The sequence below is a fragment of the Sylvia atricapilla genome, chromosome Z (genome assembly GCF_009819655.1).
Source record: "Sylvia atricapilla isolate bSylAtr1 chromosome Z, bSylAtr1.pri, whole genome shotgun sequence".
Lineage (NCBI taxonomy): Eukaryota > Metazoa > Chordata > Aves > Passeriformes > Sylviidae > Sylvia > Sylvia atricapilla.
The window spans coordinates 10,687,483-10,715,457 of record NC_089174.1 but is presented as its reverse complement, the minus strand read 5'-3'; the positions used below and the strand labels follow the sequence as shown (position 1 = coordinate 10,715,457).

At 37.9% G+C, this 27,975-nt stretch overlaps 1 protein-coding gene across 2 annotated transcripts; it reads left to right on the top strand.

Moving 5' to 3' along the window:
• The first annotated feature begins 1,330 nt into the window (after window positions 1–1,330).
• On the top strand, window positions 1,331–26,939 carry CUL4B (cullin 4B). 2 transcript variants are annotated; one of them, XM_066338447.1, is made up of 20 exons: window positions 1,337–2,542; window positions 5,190–5,305; window positions 9,786–9,889; window positions 10,772–10,841; window positions 11,332–11,405; window positions 12,405–12,567; window positions 12,667–12,756; window positions 13,034–13,116; window positions 14,158–14,225; window positions 15,498–15,616; window positions 16,444–16,636; window positions 17,700–17,804; window positions 18,082–18,192; window positions 18,965–19,050; window positions 19,612–19,719; window positions 19,965–20,078; window positions 21,006–21,111; window positions 21,189–21,361; window positions 21,894–22,046; window positions 23,190–26,939. In XM_066338447.1, exons 1-20 carry the CDS (start codon window positions 2,011–2,013, stop codon window positions 23,283–23,285), a joined length of 2,664 nt encoding a protein of 887 aa, XP_066194544.1. In that variant the 5' UTR covers window positions 1,337–2,010; the 3' UTR covers window positions 23,286–26,939. The 2 variants fall into 2 exon arrangements, with proteins under 2 accessions (XP_066194545.1, XP_066194544.1); XM_066338448.1 differs by lacking the exons at window positions 21,894–22,046; window positions 23,190–26,939 and having other exon boundaries at window positions 1,331–2,542; window positions 19,965–20,089; window positions 21,016–21,111; window positions 21,189–21,325.
• Window positions 26,940–27,975: the final 1,036 nt, after the last annotated feature.

The window sequence follows — 27,975 nt, the reverse complement described above, 5'->3', positions numbered from 1 at the left end:
GGACAAGAGTGGCAAAGCAAGGGGAACATCCAGCAACTGCCCTGACAGAAACCACCCCTCAGGATCACATGCTAAATAGAAAGGACTTAGGATTTCATACCCATGTAAGTTTTGGCAGAAAAAGGGGAAAATTCATCACACCTGACTTCTTCCTGGATCCCCAGAACTTTAACTTGTCTCCATCTGCTTTCTAATATCCAAAAGCTGAATATTCTAACTGATGGGACAAAGTCATTGACTGTTCCACCCCTCAATGATTGCATAGACAGAAAGGAGACTCTGTCTCATGTCTTTTTTATAAATCAAATATTTTCAGTGAACCATGAATGTGTAGAAATTTGGCATCTCTTACATCTCTCCATCTCTTACCTAATTTGGCTTAAGTGAACATTACAGTTACTGGGAAACAGAGGAAAACTTTACAGCATACTCACCTGACTTTTATTTACTTAGCAAAACTCTTTATTCCTATTATATCTGACTTGGAATGTAATTTAGTAGCCTTGGGAACCACATGACCTGTGCTAAAGCAGGTTGAAACCAGACTGAAGCTTTGTTTTGCTGGGTTTTTTTAACTGGACCAAGTACTTTTCTACACATCACAAGCATGATGTTCCAGGCCTCAGGAGTTGTCTGACAGTGACTCAGTCATAAGACATTCTCCAGAAGAGCCTCAGTAACGTTAGATTCCTACTTCTGTGTACCCGTTTTTGTCACAGGTTAGCCCATCTTTTCCTATCCAACTTACAAGACCTCCCCTGAGGAGCTTCACTGTCAGGTGTGCGCTCTCAGCTGAAGTCCGTGGAGAATATTCCAGAGCAAAACCTCCTCACTTGGTTTGTTACTTTTTCCACAGCCCTTTCTCAACAGTATTTGAATCCTAACAACATTCCTGGGGAGTTTACGGTCCCTTTGGTAACAGACCCACCAACATCAAAAGAGACTGTAAAGGCCTACGACTTCTGTCCTTGCTTCCAAAAATTATGAAACAAATAAAACAGAACAAAAGTAAACCGTGGACTGTAGCTCAGTGCAAGTCCGTATGTATTAAGATAAAAGAGGTGACGCTAAATGATTGTTTATAAATAAGTGCAAGCGAAATCATTTCCAAACCAAGCGCACAGGCCTCGGCCTAAGCCGCAGGCTCAGGGAGGCCGAGCTGCGCGAACGCCGCCGTGCACCGCGCTGACGGCGGCGCGCCTGAGGCGGGGACGGGACGCGCCGGGTGAGGCAGGGCGAGACCCCGGGACTGCCGGGTGCCGCACTGCCAGCCCAGGCCGGCGGGGGGAGCGGCGAGCCACGATCAGTTCCGCTGGCGCCGAGGGCGGGTCCCGGGGCGGTCCCGCCGCTTCCCGGCCGCGCTTCCGTGCGCCGCGCCCCGTCATGCACGGCGGGCGGATGCGCCGCCATTTTTGCGCTCCCGCTGCCGTGCAGTGACAATAACAACCCGGCCGGGCCGTCCCCCCTCAGGGAGCGCGGGCACAGGCGGAGAGGGGGGAGCGGGGCCCGAGCGGAGCGGCCGCGGGGCAGAGCGGGAGGCGTGCGGGGCCGGGGGCTGGAGCCGAGGTGAGAGAGAGCCGCGCTCAGCCCTCCCCGCTGCTGCTCGGCGGAGACGAAGCGGCCGGAGCAGGAGGGGAGCGCAGAGGAGAAGCCGGAGAAGCCGTGGGGAATTCTGCTGCTGGAGAGGAGAATTGAAAGGAGCCGGTGCCCGGCGAGAGGCCGGAACGGAAACACTCTGCTGGGAAAGGAGTAAAAGCAGAAAGGCAGAGACGAACTACGAGAACCAAAGTAATAAAGAAAGGGGGAGGAGGAGATAAAGGGATTCCACAGATAAAGAAGAACGCGAAGGAGGAGGAAAGGAGGAATACAAGGACTCTGCTGATGAGAAGGAGGAGTTGAAAGACCCCCCCCCGAGAGGCAGCGAACAGAGACTGACTCTAAAACTCTCCCTCTCTCTTTGTCACACCACAAGGATTTGATGCCCCTCAGCCTGTTCACTTCTGTGTGTTCATGTTTCCCACAGGTTTCTCTTCCCCCAACCCCCCAGCTGCAGCCCAGGAGGTCAGACCTGCCACTGATGGTAACACTAGCAGCAGCTCCTCCTGCAAGAAGAGAAAGTTAAATAATAGCAGCAACAGTAATTCCGAAAAAGAAGAATTTGATTCCATTTCCTCCTGCACCTCCTCTCCTTCCAAAAACACCTCCTCATCATCTTCCTCTGTCATCACCACTTCCTCGTGCTCCTCCTCAGGGCTTGCTTCCTCCAACCATCACCTCCAGAAGAAGCTGCGCTTTGAGGACTCCGTGGATTTTATTGGACTCGATGTGAAGATGGCTGAAGAGTCTTCTTCCTCCTCCTCTCCTGCTGCCTCTTCTCAGCAGCAGCACCAGCAACAGCTTAAAAATAAAAGCCTTTTAATTTCGTCAGTGGCTGTGGGGCACCATGCAAATGGCCTGACCAAAGCTGCCTCCTCTACTGTTTCCAGTTTCGCCAACAGTAAGCCTGGCTCTGCCAAGAAATTAGTGATCAAGAACTTTAAAGGTAACAGGCGATAATTTGTCACAACCTGTGGGGAGCTGACACTCGACTTTATGTTTTGTTTTCAGCCTGAAAACTGGTTCCTTTCAAATAGCTCCAGGTTTTGTGGGAATTGCTTTTCTGTGGCGAACATTTCTGTACTTATGTAAAGGGGAATAATGATTTCTGATGTGTGCTTGCCTGGTCATGTACACATCCTGAGCTACACTTTGCTGCCTGGAATTATTTCTCAGACTCCCTTCCCTCTGTCTCCTGAGAAAGCCTTAATTTGTACATTAGGTGTTTACACACTTAGGTTTTACTGCTAAGTGTGTAAATCGCCTTTGTTTAAACTTTTAACATTTGATACCTCTTTTCTAGTAATCCTGATCCAGAGCTCAGTGTATATTTTAGCCCAGTTTATGATAAGTCTTTTCATAGAGTGGGACTTTTTTTAAGTTGGCCTTGAGTCTGCACGTCTTGTCTCTGCCTGTGTTGTCTGTTTATAGGATAATCTGCCTGTGCTCAGTTTTAAACGTTGAAGCTAAGGTGATTATCGGGTTGTTATGGTGGATTTCCTTTCTGGTTTTCCCAGTTGCCTTTCAAGTAGATAGTTCAGATTTTTGCAGATTATATTTTTCCTCGTAATGTTCTTGCTGTAATTTTTAATTGCATATTTTCTGTATCTTGACTTACTCTTACAAGTTTACGTTATTTTATAAATTCTCTCCAAAGATGTGTTTCAGATTCTTGAGCAGTGTTACTAGAGACCAAGGTGAAGTAGAGAAATTAAGCTTTTCTGAGGTGATGCTGCTTCATTTTCTAGTAAACAAAACCACAAATTGGTAGGCAGAAAGCTTAAGTAAAATGTTGCCATTTTTTCCCTGTAAAGATGAGGATATCACGTGCTTTTTTTTTTTTTATTTCCTGCCTCTTGCTGTCTTCCAGAATAGCCCACTACATTGCTTTCTTGGGTTGTTTCTTTCTCCTCATGTGTTTGGGTTTGTGGAGGGGTAAAAGATATTACCGGCATTAAAATTAATTTCTAAATACACAATTGACACAAGTGTTCTGTAGACATATTGCATTAGGTAAGGATTAGGATTATTTGACCCGCTGTAGTGTTTTGCAGGAATTCATGATCGCACTGTAACTCTTTGCTTTAAGGTTCCAATTCTCAAAAATGTTCTCCGTCTATCAGCATCATCATTTAATTTGATTATTTTAAAATACAAACCTACAATGCATTATAGGCTGCTCTTCAGTTGTGTGCTATCTTTAAGGGAAGTTAACTTCTCACTCTTAAAATACCGGTTAAATGTCATGGATTGCATGGTGCTGTGATTGTCGCTGCTTATGAATTGGTATTTGAACCACTTGCTTAAAATGGATGTCTCGGTATTCTGACAGGCTTGCTTTTTATTTACTCTTAGATGCTAAACTGAATAATAATATTAAGATTTTTGTCTTTGTCTTAGTGTGATAGCAATAACATCCTTTACAACTTAAATGACTTCCTAAAATCAGTTGACTGCTGAGCAGCATACTCAGGTATTGCTAGTGAAAAAAGGCAAGTCCATAGTCAGTTGTCTCTAGATCCAGATGATGCAGCTAATGTTGGGATATTGCCAAAATTGTAGGGAAATGCTTGGAAGAACAAAATAATTTCTTCTCTCTGATAGTTATGTCTAAGGAAATCATAAAGCTTTAAAATTTATTTTTTACTTTTAGATGTGCAAAAGTCAATTTTAATAGTGTATAAACTCTGGGCCAGTTTCATCTGTTGGTAGCATGAATGTGCATGTGTCATCTTTCTCCTCAGATTTTTTTTTATTCTGGCTTCTCTATTTGGGAATGTGCTTATTAGAACAAAAATGGTCGCTTTTATGAGAATATAAAATTTTAAAATAGTTCTTACATTCTGAGGCTGTGACTTGGGGAATACCTTAGCATGTTGAAAATGCTTTAGTCTTGCTGAAGGTGCTGCAGAGCAGGGGGAAAGAAAAATCAAAAGAGGCAGAAAAAATAATGGAGAGTGTCAGATCTGGAGCTGTTCAAACATTTTTAAAAGAGGCGTAATTAAAAAATATCCACTGGCCATACCCAAGAGGGACATAAATGGATTCCTTTCAAACTGGAAGGTTTTCCTTGGGACCACAAAGCCTGTACAATAATTAGAGTGTTTCCATGAGTGTTTCTTGAAGAGTTATTTCCAACTGTTAATACAGAGTAGAATTAATGAGCAGTAAATTAAAAACTAAGATACACACAACTGTGTATCTTTTAATGCATCATTTTTATCTTTTATGTTCCTTTCTTTTGGCTCTGCTGGCCTGGTAATGAGAGTGTAATGAAGGTCTAGATCATTCTTGCTGGTTTTAGCCCTTCTTGAGCTGCCCAGGCACAGGATTGAGATTTTTTTGTAAACCACAGGTACTGTTTGGGCTACAGGTGCTATGGTGTGTATATGAAGAGCAATGCTGAATTTCTTCACTATGTTACTCTTTCAAATGTGAATAAGATACTGGTTTTAAACAAATACTTTATTTTCATGTAAGTATAAATTAAAAGCTGGACTATCTTTCCCCTCAAAGCTACATACTTTTCATTTCTGTAGAATGTTCTGATTTGTCTAAATACATTCTCAAACTTTATATAATTTCTTTCAAAGATAAACCTAAATTGCCTGAAAACTACACAGATGAAACCTGGCAAAAACTGAAAGAGGCTGTAGAAGCTATCCAGAACAGTACTTCAATTAAGTACAATTTAGAAGAGCTCTATCAGGTAAGTGCATTAAGTAAAAGCAATGGGTTAGGGCTTTTTTGTTTTGTTTTCAGATTTCTTTGCTTAAAACACTTGATATGGTGGTAAGAATATGGCATTTTGCTTTATAGCTGCTTTTGTCATTGAAAAACTTGTTACCAAATAGTTTCTTCATTTTAAAAATTTCACAAGGCCTAGCATCAAACTTGTGTTTTGTTTTGGTTTTTTTTTACTTGCCACAACAAAACCCAAGGTATGGTTTCCCTTGTGGCAGTTGAGAGAATTAACTAAGGTGAGGATCTATATTCCCTTTTCTGTTTAGGGAGCTGTGGTGTTTATCTGCTAAAGGAGAAATGTGAAATCCTCAAATATTGGATTTTAGGAATAAAGTGATTTATATTAAAATATTATTTATTTTCTGAAGAAAGTATCTGTCCACGATCAAGTATCACAAATCACTTAAAAACTGCAACTTTCTATTGACTTCTAGTAGGTAAATTGAACACCAGTTTCCTTTATGAGTTAGTTTATTTTGGTTTGATTATGATTTTTGGGCATTGCGGCATTCTTTTATTTTAACAACTGAGAATCAAACTTTATTGCCAGCAACAGCTCTGATTGTGTTTTCTTAAATACTTTAGGAAGTGATCAGATTGAACTGCATTTCCTAATGCTTTTTTTATAAGCTCCACTTCTGCTTTTTTTAGCTGAATGTGTGGGGAGATTTCCCGCTGCTTACCTTTTCCCTACTAATGTCACTTGTGGTTTTAGCAGCATAGCAACGGTGCTGCTTTAGCTGAGTATTAAGAAGCCCTTGAACTTTTTATTCTGCTTTTAAAGTCTTTATTACCTGGTTAGTTATTTAATTTGTTCCTCTGTGTGTGTAAATAGCTTTCTCACCATCTCTTTTTAGGGTCTCTTCTTCCCCTCCCTTTTTCAACAAAAGCTGCATGTAAATAGGGGGGAAAAATCCTGTTTGTACAAGACTTGGTGACAGATTTAAGGAAGAATTCATTGCTGTTCCTCAGTCCATGGCATTCTTAAAATCACGATAGACTTTTGTAATGTTCAACTAATTAACTGAAAATACTGCTTTTTTAACAGTTTGTCAATATAATAGATAGTATTGTTATTTTTGCACAACTGGTGGAAGTAATAGCAAATTACAACCGATTGTACTGGGTATTGTAAATTACTTACTCTAGACTGAATAACAGTGCAATAGCTGTTAATTAGGTGCTTGAAGGCTATCCAAAATTGTTAAAAAATAGAATTCTGTTGAAATACTTGCTTCTGTTTAAGAGTGTTGCTTAAATTTCTGCTCTGTCTTACCACAAGCTTAATTTAATGTTGCTTGTGGTCAGAAAACCGAAAATAAGCTTTTTTTGTTTTAATCTCAGTGATTCAACATAGTTATTACTTAGATACCTCTCAGTGCAATAGAGTGCAATCAAGTATGACTTTTTTATGTAAATCTAAAAATAAATGTCTTGATTTAAAAATAGTAGTAGGAATCACTAGTGTTTTTAGATGCTAACTAAACTAATGTCATTTCTGAACAGCTGCTTGGTAAAAGGATCTGATCTCAAATATGCCCTGGCAAATACCATTATCCAACATAGTGGGGAATTACAAAAGAGTCTGCAAAAGTTCTGCTGCACACCTCAAAAGAAGAGGTTTTTTTTTTCAATGGAGTTAAACTTCTTCCATTTAGTTTAACTGTAGTCTGGGCTGGAAAAATCCCACTGAGCAAACATTTTGAAGCTTTATTTCTTTGCAGGACCCAAGCTTCATATTTGCTTTGTTCTTCCTCAGCAAACAAAACTATTCCTTTCCATGAGTAGCTGAAGTGCTACAGAATTGAACACTTCTTTTATAGAATAATTTTCCTTCTATTAGTACCTGAAAGTAAAGATCTAGATCTTTGGTACCTGATACATAGGTATTGTTTTTTTAAATCAGTCAGAGTTAAATACTTCAGGAAAGATCTGATTTTCTCTCTTTATAGTTTTGTTCAGTTCTTTTTTCTTACCACACAAACCCAGGTGTGGATGCAGCAGTTAGAAGAAATAAAAGAACCACAAAAAAAACCCCCACCAAGCCAAACAGAAAACCACATCCAACTGCATACATGTTACACAAAGGAAGTAGGGTTCTTCTTCAGATTTTCTGACCATCATTAGGGCACAGATTCCCTGATGAGAAGCATCTTTTCCACTAATTCAGAACAAGATAATTTTGTGACCTAGAGACCATGAAGTTTTTGTGTGTATCAATGTTGATACATTTTTAAATACAATCAGTATTGTCCAGCGCTAGTAATTAAGAAAAGCATAATACTGCAGTAGGGGGTTAATCTTAAAAATTAAAGCATTTCTGTGCATGTCATCTACCAAGATGCAGAAGTTTTGTACTTCTATGTTCAAACAATCCTAGCAGACATGTCTAACACTTTGGAATTTCTGATAGATGTAAAAGCTCAGCTTTACACAAACACTCCATAAAAGTAGGTGTGTATTAATATGCGTTTATTTTACTAAAAGTTAATTGTATGCATTTGTCCATATTCAGTGCAGGAGCTAATTCTTTTATGGATTTAGAGCAGCATGGTTAAAGAGTACTTGTTTGATAGGCAGCAATTTTAACTGTGTTGGGATGAGGTGACCAGAAGTCCAGGAAAGAGGCTGCTGGTGTCCTGAGTTGGCGGTTTAAAGCCAGAGTAACACTGGTTCTGCAAGTCACAGAGAAGTTCCATCCAAAACATTCACCTTCCCACCTCTCAGTTGGCTCCTCCAAAGTGGAAGAAATTAAGAAACCTAGGAAACTTGCTGAAGTTTTAATCAGGCTGTTCAAGCTCAGTCTTTTCCATCCCCTTCTTCTACTGAATCAAATATCAGGCTATGTCCTGGTTTGCTGCCTGAACCTGTTTGTAGAATAGCAGAACAGAGCTGAGCATAACCTGCTCTGAGCAGTGGACTATAGAACGCATTTTCGTCACTTTGTTCTATTTGTTTGTTGTTTCTTAAGTGTTGTGGCTGAAGAGTTAAACCTCTTGCTATTCCCAAATATTAAGATATGTATACTTAGGTGATAGTTTTGGCTTTCCTTACAGTTTTGGTTCAGACCTGTTTTGGTTAATTGACACATCCACTCTCTTGCTATACCCGTTTACTTCTGATACTTAATCTCGTGCAGGTTTGGGGGTTTTGCAGTTATTGTTGTGTGGGATGGTTTTGTTGTGGGGTTTTGGTTTTCATGGAGGTTTGGGTTGTGTTTGGTTAGGGTTTCTTTAACTCTTCTGTGTGCTGAAGCCAGTATTAGATGTTGTGCACTTGCACTCAGAATGATTCCTGTTGATATCCTGGGATGAACCAAATAGCTCTTGTTTAGCTATTTGGATTGTTGCTGTGCTTTTAGTGGGGACTGCTCACTGTCTGCTTCCATTTGGACTGTTGGGAACTATTCTGGGGGAATTTCAGTGTAATGGCATAGATCTGCTCTGTGCACTTCTGAGCTATGCAGTCCTTCCATGGTTGCCTGCAGATGCTGGGGAACAAACTTTACCATCCAGTCTTTTTTTTTTCTGAAGAGTTGGTCATACTAGCAACTGAAGTCTTTTCCAATAAGTAAATAATAGCACAAAGCATTAATTGAAAATCAAATATGCTTCTTCTCTAGCTTCTACAAGTGTTTTACGGAATAATCGCTTACTGTGTCTTTCAGCCTGCAAAGAGTTAAAGTTGTTTAGTTGCTTTCAAATTTTTGACTATGGGTATGAATTTTAGAAGTCTTGAGATACACTAATGGACTTAAGACTGTTTGCTTGATCAGTGTCCAAGACATGGCCCCATTAAACTTCTTTCCACTTCATACTGTGTGCACAGTGATAATTCTTCTAAAACTTGATGAGATCTAGAAATCTGGGATTGTCACTGTAAATGCAGTCATGCTACTAATATTCAGTATTATAATTAGAGTTATACAGGGATAGAGTTGGTGGATGGATAGATAAGATAGATAACATATGTAGAAATAGGTACTTTTGGGGATGAGGGAAGCTTAATCAAGGAAAGGGCTACAAAAGGAAATTAATCTGGCAGTGCTTTTCCACTAATATCAGTGTGACTTGCAGAGCACAGCAGTTAATAAAATTAATACTTTAAGTGGCTGCTTTGAGGTATGAAGCCCAGCAAGCTACTGGAAGATATTAAAGTACTATTCTTTATTTTAGAGATGCCAGTCCTGCAGTTCCATGTGAGAGAATTGACACTCCAGCTAAATTGATAGTCTGTAAGCTGTTGAGGGCACAGCCTGCCTTTATCTCCTGTTACCATTGCAGTGCCATGCCTATCTCTGGTGTTTTGCATGCTGCAGTTAACTGTGTTAAGAACTGTGAGAAGAAGAATTCTTGTCTGGGAGGGGATGTCCTCCTTTCTTGTAAAACCACATGTAAACATATAGCAATTTTTTTGTTGTTGTTCCTGTTTCTTTTTCTCTTAAGGCCGTTGAAAATCTCTGCTCCTACAAGATCTCTGCAAATTTGTACAAACAGTTGAGGCAGATCTGTGAAGACCACATTAAAGCACAAATTCACCAATTCAGAGAATATCCTTTTCTTAGCTGTTGACAAGACAAAATTGTTTTACCTGTTTATAATGATGGATTTCTTTGACTAGTTCATGATACTAGGCTGTGCTAATCTGAATTACTAGTTTTTGTGTAAATAGTTTTGCTTTTATCTCTTTGTGGGACCTAGGAGAAGACTACTTGTTTCTGAGAAAGTTTCACTGGTATTTGTGAAACACTTTGACATCTTACAGAAGCTTGTGTTGGATTTGCAGCAAGGCTTTAAAAGTCTTTATTGGCTGTGTCATGTCAGGCTTTTTTATATTAAACTTGCCAACCTTAAATAAAGTGAAAAGTCTTCCAACAAGTAGCTGTTGGGATTTTTTGTGAAAAGTAGTAGTGCAACATGTCAGGTTCTGAGGATCAAAATGTTTTATTTTCAGAAGTTTGAAGTTGCATGATGTTGACATCCTGTTAAGTCGATGTTAATTAGTACCAGAACTATGCAGTGAGCTGAATAAAAGATAAATTTGAAGGACAGAATTTCTTTCCTAAGGTTAACTCTTAACATGAGCTGAAATTACAGTGTAGTGGTGAGTTCTTACATGTATTGGATATTGTTGGCTTTTGAGGTATGGGGATATGTATGTATGTTCCATTCCCCAGGGATGGGGGATTAAACAAAATATTTGAAACTAATTAGAAAATTTTTAAAAATTTGTTCAGATAATTTTGTTTCTCATTATTAACACAAAGACCCTCATAAAAAATTAAATGTGTTGCAAGAAATTAAGTGGTTCTTTCTGAGAGTAGGTGAGTTTGTTGTGCTCTCTGTTAAGTGTCTTTAAAAAATAAAAAAGTTGGTTCATTCCATTGTTTACACCATCTATTAATCATTATTTTCTTAATGGATTTCTTCATGGATTCATTGGATAGTGTCCTTTTTCTAAAGAAAATAGACAAATGTTGGCAAGATCACTGCAGACAAATGGTAAGTTTATCTTTTTAAGGAAAGCCAGTTGCTTTGTCAGCCTGTTTTGCTTAACTGTGTTCCTTTTCAAACTTCTGAAATGCCTTAAGTTTATGTAGGGTTTCTTTGTGATATACAGCTGTATCTAGTTTGTTAGAAATCAGGCCTTGAAAATACTTTCCTGTAGTGTGTTTCTTGGCATATGGGTCTGATCTTGGACATACACACCCCCCAACTCCTTCCGTATTGTCAGTTTTACACAAACCTTTCTCCTTTATACCTATTTTTGAAGGAGTTGTTCTGTTATACAATGCAAATATGCAAAGTGAAATATTGATCACCTTGCAAGGATTGAGGGAAGATTAAATAAATCAGCAGTGTCCAAGAAAGTGCTGCCTGAAACCAACTGGTGGGATTTCTTGTTGTTGTTGAGCATAATTGGTGTTGCTCTTCAGTTTTAAGAGTAAAATTGTTTTTGTGATTGTGGCTGTTTTTTTCCTTCTCGTGACAGATTATGATTAGAAGTATCTTTCTCTTCTTGGATCGAACTTATGTACTTCAGAATTCAATGTTGCCATCTATTTGGTAAGGGCACAAAGAATTAAATTTTTGGGGGTGCAGAAGTAAAATTATTTGGGGGTGTGTTTCAACTATTGCTTATATCTTGCTGGTTTTCAGATGGATTTTCTTAATATAAACCTTGCAGTGACCTGTAAATTACATGGTGAATGCACAAGTGCTTGTTGCAAAGGAAGACTTTTAATTTATTTACCATAAATAATAGGATTGTTCTGGAATAGCTGTGATCCCAAATTTCAGTGAAGTAGATACCAGCCTCCAGTTTGCACAGTTAAAGGAAGGAGTCTGGTCAACAACTAAAGTGCAAGAGTGTGGGGTGCCCAGTAACTGCCTTAGCAGGCACAGTATTTCAAACTTGAAGCAGGAAGTCATTTAAAATAAAAGCAAGATACATTGTTTTGGACTTCAGCTTCTGTTCCTTGTATTATTAATAGTATATGCCCTACTCTTCTTTGGTACCTGAATTACTTTGCAAGAGATTGATGGAGGGTCCTGACGTTTCCCCAAGAGTGACTATACCCATAGTTTCAAATTTGTGGAAGGTTTTAATTGGGATGGTCATTGCAGAGATCCTTGTCTGGCACTTCAGTGAGTTCTTCTAAGCCGTGCCTAAGAATTTAAGATTAGTAAGTGATGGACAAAAAAGGAATATTGTCCAACACCATAACCATGGAATTGGAACCCAGGATGATATTTTTCTTTTCTCATGAAGGTTGGTGTTCCAACATCATGTCAACCAACTGAAAAATAAAAATGTTGCAAAAGTTACATGGTTGTTTAGGAAAAAATACCTGCATTGGTGTTTAAAATATGTAGCTTCATGTCAGTGTAGTGTCATACTTTATTTTAGTGTTCATGTATTTGTTCATCTTGAATGATTTGGAGGCAGAGGAATGGAAGAATGCTGATATTGGCCTCTTCATCAGATCTAGATCATATTTTAGTAAGAGATACCTGGGATTTTTTCTTAAACAATCTGTTGAGCAGTCTTTGCTTTCTTTTTAGGGATATGGGGCTAGAATTGTTCAGAACTCATATAATCAGTGATCAGAAGGTTCAGAACAAAACAATTGATGGCATTCTTCTGCTGATCGAGAGGGAAAGAAATGGTGAGGCTATTGACCGGAGTTTGCTGCGAAGCCTTCTGAGCATGCTTTCTGACCTGCAGGTGAGTAAACTTGTTTCACCTTTAAACCACTAAATAGCTCAAATTCTTTCTTAGTGCTCAGTAAGCTTTACTTGGATTGCTGTCATGTTGTTTCCCCAGATTTATCAGGACTCTTTTGAACATAGATTCTTGGAAGAGACTAATCGTCTGTATGCAGCAGAGGGACAGAGGCTTATGCAGGAACGAGAGGTATTTTGGGTGTTTAACAATGTTTGTTGTGTCTAATGTCAAAGCATGTGTCAGGGAGTAGAAATATTCTGCTGTGTTAGATAGTGTACAAGGTGGTGATGTGACCTTTGTTTTATAGTATTCTGAAAAAGGAAATGCACATGCAGTTGCCTTCAGTCACAGCACTAATGATTTCTGCTTAAAACTGGAGCTGCTACTTCTGTCAGACCAGTACTGTCTCTTTTTCCCTTCTTGTGGTTTGTTTTCTTAACATACAAAACTACTCTGGCATTTTCAGGTTCCAGAATACCTTCACCATGTCAACAAGCGCTTGGAAGAAGAAGCAGACAGAATAATCACTTATTTAGATCAGAGCACACAGTAAGTGCAATCTCCCTTTGCCTGTGGAAAACTCTGTTTGGCTCCTCTTCTGTTGAGGGCCATTTAAGTAGCTGCAATTTATTTCTATTATTGACTGACCATCAAATGCTTTTCACTTCCCACAGTTCCATGTTTACAATGAAGCACTGTCTTGGCTCACACAGCTAATAGCCTTTTCTCCTAAGTCACTGTTACTTTGGCATAGATGTTGTTAAGTATTTGCTCGAAGAAAAATAGGCTGCCACTCCCATACCAGATGTCTCTTTCCTGCTGAAATGTAGTTAATCAACTGTTGTCCTACCCGAAAAAGATACGACTCAGCATAGAAAATTCTGAAGCTAAAGCCTCTGAATATTTGCAAAAAAAATACTTGCATATGGAGTCTGGAAAATTACTGAATAATGTCATCCTTCAGTCTTTTCTACTTCAAGGCAGGATTCTACTCCAAGACAGTCAGGTGGAGGTCTTCTAACATAAAGCTACAGCTGTTGCATTTGAGAGAAAATGTAGGTCACTGATATTAGGACCTTTCTGAGAGAGAGGTGTTTTATTGCTACTGTCATATGTTTTGATTTTCTTTTTCTTTCAGCATTAAAAGCATTTAGCTTGTTTAGTGGCTTCCTTCTTCCATGTCAGTATTAGTGGCCAATTCCCTGTGTTGTTTCAATGCCTCTTGACTTGAGGTCTGTTTTTATTTCTCCTTGGTTTGTCTCCCAAGACATGAATGTCCTCTCACAACATGGGGTTAGGCATATTATTTGATGAATTCTCCCCAGCTTCTTCGCTGTTGGAATCATTGTCCAGCTGCCTACAGGTCATGTACAACAGGCTTATTGTGTGAATTAAAATCATCAGTCAGCAAACAGAAAAAAAAAAGATTGTTTACTGGGGAGAAAAAGGATAAATATGTGTATACGCATTTTGGGCCACAGATAATTAGAGCACTCCCAATGATAGTGTAATAAACATAATCTCAAAAGAAGGATTTAAAACTGTCAGTAATAGAAAAAGGAAAAATAATTCTAAACATTTCTTCTGCAGGAAGCCATTAATTGCTACAGTAGAAAAGCAACTTCTAGGTGAACATTTAACAGCCATTCTTCAGAAAGGTAATATTTCTTCTTGATAGAAATGTTTCTAATTACTGCTTCAGGACTTTCAGTTCCTGTGCTGAAAGAAAGTGATGGATTCAGGTGCTGGGGGAGTGGGGGAACTGACAGTGGTCAGAACATGGATTCTTAGGCTCAGGCAGTGGCTTGCAGCCTGTGGGAAAGCCAAGCACAGAACTCTCTGTCTGGCCTGAGAAATCATGAGGAGGAACCCAAAACAGTCCTTGTAGATATCCTCCTCCTGACACATGGTGTTTTTCTCACTTGTTTACTTGTAAGAAGACAGTCGAGAGTGTTGCTCTAAATGACCAATCATACTGATTGTACCTAGACAGTGTATAAAAACAATCTGTCTCTCAATAAATCTTGGCTATAGTGTCCTCCAAAGAGCCGGAGTTCTGCGTGTCATTGTCTGAGCCGTCCCAAATCATAATGATAAGGGAGGATAAGCTACATCATTCTTTAGTTGAAGACTTGGAGGTAAAGAAAGGAGTACACTTGGAATTATGGTCGATGTAACAGAAAAGGGAGATACTGAGTACTTGCTGCTGACAAAAAGCAGCTTGTTTGAAAAATGTAGTATAATTTGAGCTATGGAATACATTGCCTCGGTTCTACAGTAGTCTCTGTGGAGTCAAGTGACCCTTTGTTGATCTCAGAGATAATTTGGAAATGCAGGGTGCAGCAAGAGATGAATAATAAAACAATCAAGTCCTTAGTAGCCAAATTCTTAATGAAACAGGTATATGAGCATCTTCCTGCACATCTGTAACAAACTCTTCATTGAGAGGAGTATTGATCTTTACCCATCTACTTTCTTAGAACCTTGCTGTAGAGCATCAGGCCTTCTCCAAAAAGTTAAAAAGTGAATGGTGAAGGTACTTCTTGAAGCTGCTTGCCTTCAAGCGTCTCTAAAATTTATTTTACAGCTGGAGTTGAGACTCATAAGGAATTTTTCGTATGGATCAATACAGTGTAAACCTTTCAAATCTTTAGGGAATAGTAAAGCAAAGATGTTGTGATAAGGTTGTTGTGTAAAGTACATGTAGCCTAAGTGCAATAAAATCATGTGCAATAAGATTTTTAAGGGTTCAGCCACCTACTGTGTTTCACTGTTAAATTAGATACTTTAAAATAAAAACCCAACAAACACCACCACTAATGGTTTGATTTTAAAAATACTAGTTTTGAAGAGGCCTCACTGTAGTAATAAACTATGCTTTCTTTGAGTTACTCTGGTTTTAATTTCTATTGAAATTCTCACATTTGCAGGTCTAAATCACCTTCTTGATGAAAACCGAATTCAAGACCTGTCTCTTCTGTATCAGTTATTCAGTCGTGTGAGAGGTGGAGTACAGGTTCTCTTGCAGCACTGGATTGAGTACATAAAGGTACTGTTCCTAGTATACACAAATACTTGAGTCATCCCTGTTAACGATTGTATTTTTTTCTAAAAATTGAAGATATTTGCTTATAAACATGTATTTAATAGGTTTTGAAACATCACAGGAAAGGCAGAGTAACTGTTCTATCCCTATTGAAGAAAACATTGAACATTCAGTTGAATTACTGAATTCCAAATAAATTTAGATTTTATAACCTTGCTTATAGTTAGTTTGTGCGACAACTGTGTTTCATCAGCACTTACTTTGGTAATGGCAGAATGTTTGTCTTCTCCCTAATAAAATTTCTTGTGTGAATGAGTGGTAGTTTAAGTTACCAACAAGTTGAAGTTCAAAAACCACTTGAATATCACTTAGGATGATTCATTTTATTTCTCAGTGAAACTATCACAGAAAATATGGTTGTTGTGAAGGAAGGCTTTGGAATGGCATAGAAGTACTATTAAATAAAACTGAATTTAGTGGGAGCATTGCCTTTGTAAGACCTAAGGATATAGATAATTTAAAAGAGTGTGTTAATTTTGTTATGCAAAATTTTATTTCTTTAGACAGAAGTTCTGAATCCACTCACTTTTTCATTAGTTGGTTTTGAATCAATATGCATAGGGGTGATTATGTAGTAAATACTTAATATATAGTACAGTAATGTACTTCAAATATAGTACAGTAATAGATGGTAAAGTAATACTTCTGTTGTTACTGGAACTAATATGAGTACCAGAAACAGCACATTATAAAGGTAACTGAAAATTTTGGAAGTCTTGTCATTTAAGTTAATTATTCAGGCTAATTGAAAGATGTGTTTTATTTTGCAGGCATTTGGTAGCACCATAGTAATTAATCCTGAAAAAGACAAAACCATGGTCCAAGAACTTCTTGATTTTAAAGACAAAGTTGACCATATTATTGATGTTTGCTTTCTCAAGAATGAGAAGTTTGTAAATGCCATGAAAGAAGCCTTTGAAACATTCATTAACAAAAGACCAAATAAGCCAGCTGAACTCATAGGTATTTTTCTTCAGTTTCTTCCATATGAGAATTTGGGTGCTGAGTTGATAATGCACTTAGAGGCAGGATATGCTGGAATCGTGTGTTAATACATGCACATACATCAGACTGGGGATCTGCTGTACCACCCGATGCAGGGGAATTGTCTGGGAGGGTAGCATCAAGCATTAAAAGCAAACTGTTCATCACTTCACTGGCTAGGCTGTAGAAAAGTGCAGAACATCAGAATTTGGGCATTCCAGCAATTGGCTGGTGTCCAGACATGAGAATACTGCTAATAATTAGATTTTTTCAGAAGCTTACATAACTGTGCCACCAGCACAGAGCTGTTAGGGGTTTAATATGTGAAAGGGAAGAGAGCTAAGAATACACTGAACCTCTCATCCTGTGGGGACAGTCTCTGGTTTGAAAGAGCATTATTTACATGCATGTGCATTACATGCCTGATATTCTGCACTTTTGAATCATTTCCCCACACAGTGAATAATACCTGCTTTGCAATTGGTTATCCTGTTAGGCTTGTGGAGTGATATTTTCTGCCCTCCTTTTTTTGTATTAGTTACCTAACTGTAATGTGCTTACCAGCCCATTTGAAATTAAAGCAAGCAATCTAGTTTGATTGAAGCTGGAAATAAAAACATAATAATGATATGCTAGAGAAATTCAGCAGTATAGTCAACACATTTAAATAACTGACTTACATATTTTTCTTCTGATCTTTTTGCTTCTATTACAATGATGTCAGTATGCAACAGCAATGGCTTTACTTTGCGATCACAACATAAACCAAGACTTTTTTTCATAGGCAAAATGTTTCTAACATTGTATATGATAATAAAGTTAAGATGCAGTCATTGCTTATCTGAAAAAAGACACTAGACTATAATCTTTTTATAACTTTATAGCCTCTAAAAAAATGTATCCAGGTAGCTGTTATGAGAAGGATAGAAAGTGATTACAGGATCCTTTACATTTTTAAGATTTCATAATATTAGATTTAGAGGGTTTTGTTTCACTGTGATACTAAACATGTGCTAAACTCTGTTCTTCGACACTCTTATAGCTAAATATGTAGATTCAAAGCTTCGTGCAGGCAACAAAGAAGCTACTGATGAAGAACTTGAAAAAATGCTGGATAAAATTATGATCATATTTAGATTCATATATGGTAAGTATTGGGGTGTTTTTGTGGGGATACAGTTGTTTAACCAGTAACATAAAGGTACTTTGAAATTATTTTTGCATTCTGGTTACTTTTCAGGTGTTTGCTCTCTGTGGATGTGGTTTGTTGGTGTGGTGCTGTTTAACTACTTTACCTGTCAAATTACAAATAACAAAACCTGTGGAAACCTGCTTTTCTGAGCTTTGAATTGGGTCTCTTGTAGGTAATGTTCGTTTAAAACCAGCAGTGCTTTGTGGTCACTTTCAAATCTCATCTTTTACAGGAAAAGATGTCTTTGAGGCCTTTTATAAAAAAGATCTAGCAAAGAGACTATTAGTTGGGAAGAGTGCATCAGTAGATGCTGAAAAATCTATGCTTTCCAAACTCAAACATGGTAAATATCTAATCTGTTTATCTAATCTATCTGTCTACCCGTCATTTCTACCTATCATTTCTATCCATCAGCTTTCTTTTAAAAGTATTTTTTAATGGGCCTTCACAGAAGCATTATTGGTATTTCCCCTTTCCATGAGGGCAAAAGCCTCTGTGCAGGTTCTGAAGGACTGGTGGGTTTTGAGGAGGTTCATTATTTTTTAGTTTTGTAATTATAACAGGGTAAGCCAAAGTGCATTGTATATCTTGGCCTGTGGGATAGAGTTGAGGTTCTCTGCTGAGTAAATCAGTGATGTGTTCAGAGAACACATGACTTCCAGTTGTTAAATTGTTAAAAATTACTTCCAGTTGTTACTCACTGCCATCTAGCTGTTCTCTAGTCTGGTCTTCATTGTTTCATTGGATGGAGCCTTTGGGTGGTAAGGGTAAGATGTTTAGAGCTCGATCTTGTTCTGTCGTCAGGAGACAGTTTGTAAGGCAGCTGATAGGGATTAGAATTGTCATCTGAGTGGCCAGTGGCCACCATAGTCAAAGGATGAACAGTCAGGTCCATGTGGAAGAACAACTGGGTTTCAAGATAGCTACCACATTAAAACGTTTTCCTCTTTCTTGTTTGTAACATTATTCTGTACCTTAATTAGAATCCAGGTCTTTATGTAAGAAAATCTGCTGAAAAAAGTTGTCTTGCTTAGAAGTACATTCTGGTGCTTAGAATAACTCCTCTGAGGTGTTGAAAATAAATATTTCTAATATTTAAATTTTCTCTTTTATAGAATGTGGAGCTGCTTTTACCAGCAAACTTGAAGGAATGTTTAAAGATATGGAGCTTTCAAAAGATATAATGATACAATTCAAACAGGTACTGAAGGAAAGCCTGCTGCCTGTCCTGTCTGTGCTTTTGAAAATTTTACTGAATTTATTAAACGTTTTTTCTTGAGGAACACAGCAAAAAAACTGAGATAAGCTTCTTCAAACAAACAAGTCATGACCCATGGTTTACAATAAGAAAATTGTAAACCTAAGAAACATTTTAACATCAGCTCTAAGTCATTTCTAACACCACTGTATTCTGATGCCTGGCTTCGAAGTTTCTGCACATTTAGTTCTGGTGATTTTGTATTGTTTTGATTACAAACGATTTTTTAGTATTCTTTCCTCCAGTCACATTTAATTAGATAGATCCTCACTTCAGCCTGCTAAAACACTACATTTGCTGTTTTCTTCCTGTATGGAAGTGCCTTTTGAACTTCAGAAAAGTGCTTGTTGTTAATTTTCTTGTTATGTAAGTTTATACAACAAATACATCATGTGGTCACTTGTCTTCTCGGCTCTCACAATGCCTGTTCTAACTTTTCAGTTCTACCTCAAACATGTATAATAAACATAGCCCTATTTCAATTTTTATTGTTTGTCTTTGCAGTATATGCAAAATCAGAATGTCCCTGGGAACATTGAACTAACAGTGAATATTCTGACTATGGGTTATTGGCCAACCTACGTGCCTATGGAGGTCCACCTGCCCCCAGAGGTAATGAACATCATGGGTTATACAAGTATTGGACTGTCAGAAATGCATCTTGGGGTCTACTGACACTTGGTTTTCAATATGCATGGAGAAGGAAATGCAGAACTATCTTTTTAATGAAATTTATTTTCGTTGAATTCCCTTTATCATTCTAAGTCTTGATTTAAGGCATAATTGATTGTGGAGGAGGGAAGAATGCTTTTAAATAGAAACTGTGTTTTAGTGTTTTGGGATTTTTCTTTCTTTAGATGGTAAAACTGCAGGAGATTTTCAAGACATTTTATTTAGGAAAACACAGTGGTAGAAAACTTCAGTGGCAGTCAACACTAGGACACTGTGTACTAAAAGCAGAATTTAAAGAGGTGAGTCTATTGTTTCTGTTACTCCTGTTGTTTTGTTGATTACAAATCTGTATCTTAGGGTTATATGGGGAAGCTTTTTTGTGCTGTAAGGGAAAATTTAACATTGTTTTTGCAATTACTTTTAACCTCCTGCTATCTTTTCTAGAGTTGATGGTTTCTGAAACAGATGTGTTAATGTCTAAGAACATACACCCAATTTCTGTATTGGTAGGGGAAAAAAGCCTGTTGGGGAAAATATCCAGTGGCATTAACTCCAGATTAAAAATGGCCCTCATTTTTATAGTGGGGGGAAAAAAAAGGAGCCATGTTTCTTTGATGGCATTACTTCATCTGGTAGCATTAAGCATCTTCATAGTAAGCTTTTCACTACTGAAATAATGAAAAATTCTGGATTGTACAAGAGCATAACTGTTTTAAAAGGGTTTCCAATTATTCCCCTTCAGCATTTCTTCAGGGACACAGATTTTTCTCATGAAATAGGAATGCTTACAACTTCCATTTTCAGAAAAAGTTAATGTTAAAACAAGTATTATCAAACTTGATTGTTTCAAAGATTTTATGGTTCCTTATACTGTGTTGCTTAAACTAATCTTGGTGTTAGATTTTGACTTAAAGGTCTTCCAAATTGTAATTTTAAGACTCGGTGTTTTGAGACTTTTCTGGAATCATGTGATGCATACCTTGGATGACTTTTGTGACTGAATGGAGTAGTCCAGCCTTGTGGCCTCAAGCTTGTGCTGCATTTCATAGCAAACACAAGTGACCAGTAACTTCTGTTCTTCCATATTCTCAAGTGAATAAAATAACTGTTAGTGAAATAACTAACATGCAAGAATGACTTGTTTCCCATGTTACCCTCACTGCTTTCCCTCCACCCCCGAGAAAAAAAAAGCCTGGTGATGCCAGTTTATTTCCCTTTTTCCCCAGGGCAAAAAAGAACTTCAGGTCTCCTTGTTCCAGACATTGGTGCTGCTTATGTTCAATGAAGGAGAGGAATTCAGTTTAGAGGAGATAAAGCAAGCCACTGGGATAGGTTGGTATCAAAAACAATACACTGAGTACTTCCAACTGTTCTTACTAAAAAACCTAAACACGTTGTTTCTGCTTTAGAGGATGGAGAGCTGAGAAGAACACTTCAATCTCTGGCTTGTGGCAAGGCCAGAGTACTGACTAAAAGCCCCAAAGGCAAAGATGTGGAAGATGGTGATAAATTCACATGTAATGATGATTTCCGACATAAGCTCTTCAGGATAAAAATCAACCAAATTCAGATGAAAGAAACGGTATATTTTTTTTTAATCCTCTGGGGTTGAGATGCTTGGGTTAAGAACCTTGTTGCCTGACCTTTTATAAACTTCTTTCTTCCTGGTTGTCACGTGCATACTGCTATCTCTGTCAGAGTTACACATACAGTTTGGATGACAGCACATACCTAACAGTGGTGATTTAAATGTGTGCCTCTCTACTAAGACACCAGTGATGCTGGATGTCTCTAAGTAAGGTTAAGAGACGTTCCAATTATTAAATGCTCTTTTTGTCCTTTATCATTCCATGGAGTTTTATAGACTGTTTGTGAACATGGCAAATTCACTTGTGGACTTGTTTCTCTGACAGCCATCCAATGTAAAATCTGTGTGAAGGTTTTAATTCTTTGTACAAGTGTTTTTTTCAATAGATAATCAGTCTTCGTATTTGTAAAGGTTTTATGTCAAGTATTTGACAACTGTCTTACTCAGAGAATTGTCATGGAGACACAAAGAATTGTTTTGACAGTGCTGGTATTCTCATTAAAACTTTTCTAATTGGGTCCTTCAGGTGGAGGAACAGGCAAGCACTACAGAGAGAGTGTTCCAGGACCGGCAGTACCAGATCGATGCCGCCATTGTGCGGATCATGAAGATGCGCAAGACACTGAGTCATAACCTGCTTGTGTCAGAGGTCTACAACCAGCTGAAATTCCCAGTCAAGGTGGTGTACTCATTTTCCTGCTTCTAAAACTTTATTAGTTCTTTTTCATCTTTACTGGCCTGCCCTCAGTTGAACAGTGCTTCTGTCTAAAATACACATCTTTGTAGTATTAGGGCAAATACTCACTTTTAGGAATTTTTTAAGTGTCAGTTGTTATTAAAATGTATTTTCAAAGGATTTCAGCCCTGGAGTTTGTTAGCAGTAAGGAGGCATCTGGCTTTCCTTGTATGCTGCTGTTCCACTATTTGCAGTGTTCTGACAAGGCATTCTTGGGCCAAGGAGAAAGGAGAAAATACTTCAGATCTCAAAACCAATTCTGCATTACAGTCTTAACTTGGTTGATACTTTTGAAGTACAGTCGTTTTTCTAGATGGATTATACTGGTTAATATATATACACACATATATAGGAATAAAAATAAAATACTGGTGGATGTCTCAAAGCTACAGAAGCCCACAGTTGCAATATAAAATGACTGGCTTACTGTGTACAAATGGAAATGGGTTTTCAAACTGACAGTGATGCATTGTTGTAATTCAAATATATGGTGCCTTCTATCATTGGAAATGTAAAATAAAAGGTCCTGGTATTTCATTCCATCATATTACCATGTTGAGTGCCTGCAGGTCTGTAAGCGTTGCATAAACTGCAGTTGGGCTTTGTAAGATTATAGCAGATTATTTAAATAATCTTCCTCACTTGTTATCATGAGGCATTTTTATAAAGTTGCTCAGCCAACAAAATCATGGGGCACCCAAACTATTGCAAAACTCATTTGCTTCAAGAGGAAATGAGACTTGTACCGTCTTTTACTGGCCAAAAGTCAGAAATAGAAACGCTTTGGTACATGATGTACAAACTACACTTCTTTAGAGTTCAGTTCAAACAGCAGCAAGTATCTTTCCTCTCTGTAAAAATCTGTTTAGCTGCAGGTGATGAGCTAACTTTGTAACTTTTTCTTTTATCAGTTATACATTGCAGACTTTGGAAGTTCTGATACATTAAAGGATTTTTTTAAACTGAGATTTCTGCTTCCTCAGCCATCTGGAACAATACAGATATTTGTATTCTTTCAAGTGGAAAGAAAGAACCAAGAAGCATTGACTGCAAAATAATAATGCTAACATGTGCTTTATTTTACAGCCTGCTGACCTTAAGAAGAGAATAGAATCCTTGATTGACAGGGACTACATGGAAAGAGATAAAGAAAACCCGAATCAGTACAACTATATTGCATAAACATATGTTGGCCTTTGTTTTACTGCACACTTGGTGTCCTACACAGTTGCCAGTGGATAAACTAGCCTGTTGATCCTGTTAATTGACTTTTTATACTACCGATGATTGAATGAAAGCAGTGTAATGGAAAAGTATAGTAGAGTGGACTTCTTTCAGTGGTTAACATGCCCATTTAAAGAGTACTATTTACATTTTAAGAAGAATGCTGTTGAACTCTTTGCATGTTATTTAGTAAGATGTGCAGAAAGCTGAAAGAAAGGACCTGGTCTTTCTGATTCCATTTGTCTCTGGGTCTGAAGAGAAGTCCCTTGATATATGACAGATATCTTTCACATCTTTAAATGGAAACAGAAGGTTCATTAATATAAGAAAATAGCCTTTTAAATGCTTAAACTGCATGCAAACTTTTAATTTACTGTACAGAATGCATTTCAGTTATACATACCATTGGTTTGGTTGATGCCCACACTTGGTTTTTTTTTTTTTTTCTTTTAAGGAGGTAAAATAGGGAGTAAGCCAACTTACGCTTATTGCTGATGTAATGGAAAATATTCTTGGTTGCAATTAAGACAAAATGGTGCCAATATAAAACAATGTATAAAGTTTGCAGTGTGGGCATATATACTGTACATACAAACACCATTCTTAAATAACTGCTACAACAAAACAAGTTCAGATTAGATTTGTATGGCTTGCCTGTGAGAATTGGTGTTCACCTTTGGGAATTTTAAGCATAAAACAGCCATAATGGAAGAAGTGACAGTTTTTACAAGTTATGGGTAGGAGGCCTTCACCTCTTGGCAGCAATACTCTAGAATAAAGAGAATCTTTTAACAGATGAAAAGCCACACTGTTATTGTGGTAAAGCTGTAAGAACAAAAATTACAAAAGGATTTTAATACTTGTTTTGCTTTGCAACATTCTAAACTTGAACTAACCTCAAGGTTTAGACAGGGCAGCTCATTTATGACTGCCCTGCTTTGGATTGCTTTAACTTAAAGCTTTAAGAACTCAGCCCTAGAGCCTAGCAGGCCTCCTAGAACCCAGAAGCCTACCTCTCATATAGTAAGTTAAGTATTGCTACAAGGCATCTAAAATATATTTTCTTAGATGGCCAGAGAGCATTCTTTGCATCTTTATAAGACATGGGAGAGTAAGTCACTTGAATGTAGAGCTTTGTTTTAACAAAATACATTTTTTTAATTGCTTATAGCAGCATGTGTCAGGAATATATGGGGAAAAAAAGGCATCAGCAGAAAAGGAACTCCTCCACCTACTAGTTTTTCCTTACCCAGCTAGGCTTTACACCTATGATCAGCTGTGTTGCAGAGCACAATGAAAAACCTCATCCTCTTTCAGGCACTGACAGTCCTGAGGAATACCAGATATCTCTTGAAAGCAGGATATTACTTTTGTTTAATGGCAGTGTAACTTAGCTCTCTATGACCTATAACTTCTATCACTGTGATCCCACATTCAGGGGTGCGCATGTGTGAGTATGTGTGTGTTTTCTATCTGACACATCCCATCCTTAGTGGTTTTTTTTATCTGCTGTTTAACTCCATTTATTCTCCAGCCATGTTTTCTCTCAGGCTCTTTTGTATGCAGTCCTCAGCTCACAGATGAAACAAATATGTTTGTTTTTTTTTTCCTGCTAGATTATTTGCAGTCACCCTCAACTAACCATCTTACAGCTCTTTGTGATCTGCAGAAAATCTACCTTGCCCCTTGATCTATTGCAGTATCTAACCACTGGTAGACATCCAGGGCCACCCCTGCCTCTATGAGACAAATACTGACACTAGAGTTATATGGTAAGAACCTTGAAGACTCCTGCAAATCTTCAAGTATTAGTTCAAACAGAGATCCACTGGAGAGGATAGAATGCCCCCCACCATAAAAAAAGCCTTCTTTGTTTTGCATTCAGTGTTCCTTTTCTTCTATGTGTTTTGTATCTTCAGTCAATAAAAGATTACTTTTAAAGAGAATTGGAGAAGAGGCATAAGACTTAACTCTCTGGCAGACAGGAGCTGATGTATTGAGCTGGTTGCATTCAGACTGTTGTAGCATATAAATCTGACACCACTATATGTGTGAACACCTGTTGTGGTAAAACCCTTCCTCATTACACATTACACAAGCGTCACATTCAGTCAAACAAACTGCAAAGGACTGTAGGTTTATTTCATTTTTGTCCTGTCTATTTTAGTAATTTTAATGAAAAAATTATAATACAGATACAGAAAACGTCCTCAAATCTCACCAGAATTCACAATCTGAGGCAGACCCTAAGCGCAATCCAGTTAAAGCAACCCAAAGAACAGACTTTGAGAACCCTGGCTAGACCAGGAGAGGGTGAGTGAGGGGAGGGGAGAAGGCTTCTCCTTCTAGCTTCATGGGTTTTCCCCAAGAAGTTGTTCATCTCTTCTGCTAAGGTCTCGCTCATTCCTGGTTAATGACAAAGCTGCAGCCAAGATTTGTCGTCATACAACTCCACAAATTCTTGCTGGGATCATGTGCCTGCTTATTGAGCCATATATATCTCTGTAAGAAAAAACTGAAATGGGCTTGTACCACAACTCATCTGGCTAGAACACAGCTTGTCTTTTTGGCCACATGTTTTTAATCTTGACTCTTGCATGCAGTTTATAGCACCTTGTTCATAAGAAATTGCAGTTTATTCTTAGAAATATATATTTTAGGTTTTCTAATCTTTATACCCATAAATGGACTATTTTTTTGTCTTGGCTGGTTTCAAAAGTGACCATTTTTGTTTAAATGCTGTAATTGCAAATGTGTTGTAAACGTTTTCTTCTATAGTTTACACAAAGGTGCCAAAGTAAATAGTTAATTAAAAAAACAAACCCTAACAATTTGTTAAGTTGCTTTAGCTATTCTTCCTATTTTGGTCTCAGCCTTTTTTTTTTCCTCTTTGTTTTTCTTTGTCGGCTTTTCATTTTTTCCTAAACATATCATTTGCCCTAATGCTTTCTTTTAAAACAAAAAAATAAGTGCATCTGAAAAATGTTTTAATACCACCTTTTTTAGTGCTCTCATATAGTAAGAAGAACATTTTCTTTGAAACATTACACTAAAATTGTAAGAGTACAGCAGCATTCAAAAATGTAATATACTTTTTGTATAACAGTCTTGAGAGTGTGTCTGGAGTGGGGGGAAAAACTAACCCTGTTACTTTTCAGAAGCCTCTTCCCTCAGCTACCAGAATATGAAATTGTGTTTTTTCACAGCATCAAAAACTTATAGTTTATGCAGACTTGCAAACAGGGCATGTATCACCTTTGCATCCTTTGATGCAAAAAGCAGCAAAACCTTTTTTATGTTTCATAAGTCTGATATGGGTACAGAGAGTCTTTCTTAAGTTGGTAAATAATGTAAATACATGTCCTTTCAGAGAGTGAGTCTGTTATCTAGGTATTTTGTGTCATTTAATAAATATTAAACAGTTTTTGTGTTGATAAACTCTTGTGTGTAAAATGCCTTCTTACTCCAGGTTCTGTATGTTGGGCTTACTAATGTTTATGGCTTCTTTAAATTCTTTAGCTTGTGCTTTGATAGCAAAATACTTGTTTGCTACTTAAATATAATAAGTAGTTCCTTATTCATTCAGTCATTAAAATCCCTTGAGTTTTCTAAGTGGCTTCTATTCCTGAATTTTTATTATTTTGGTGGTTTTTTTGCTAAGTCTTCTACAATTCTTGGAGGGGAAGGAAATAAGCATCCTCATAGACTCTGAATTGGGATTAGAATGTGTACAAGTGACAGAAGTACACAAAAATACCAGAGGTGGTGGCTCGTTGCTCCTGAAGAAGGCACCTCTCCTGCTGTGTGAATATTCTTTGTCTCCCATTTTATTATTATGTTAAGGACTCTGGAAAGATTATTGAAGTATGGAAGACAGAGCTGTATAGGGAGTTTCCTTCTCTTATTGAGAATGGCCGATTGGCCATTTTTCTTCTTGATTTTTCTTCTTCACCCTGAACAGCTGGGTTAAATCTGAGCAGAAGGACTGTCCAACTTGGCTCTTCCCAGTTCATGAGTACTGAGGACTTGGTGGAGGGGGAAGATCGAGTGTTTTGAATTTCCTTTTTGAATTCTGGCAAGTGGGATAGCTGTAGCAGAGCAGATGCTGATCCTGTGAGCTGTTCTGTGGAAGGCTGGCATGGGCTGCAGGGGCGCTGACCCTGCACTGCCACACAAGGGTCTTAGGGCAGGTAGGCTTACACAGGTTTGGGAAGCATTGCCACCAGTCCTGCCCAGGTGCTTCTTTCCTGTCTGATGGTTTGGAGGCATCTAAATGCATGGGATGGTTTTTCCACCAACACTTCTTAAACAGAGTATTTCCTACATTCTTTACAGAAAACAAACAAAAAACCCAACAAACAAAAAAAAACAAACAACCATAAAAAACCACCACAGTAAATTCTTTGATTTCTGCGCGAAGTGCTACTGTACTTTCTCCTGATTAAGAAAAACTGATGACAAATCACATTTAAGAGGATAGCTTTAGGAGTTGCCTTTTTTGTTCCCACTTAAAGAAGCTAGGGCCTGTGGACATACTGTGGCCTTTAAACAATGAACCACCTCAAAACTTACTGGAGTAGTTGAGAGACATTGAACTTTGTGCAAAGGATATCTTATACATGGAGTTAACTGGGAAGAGAAACAATGG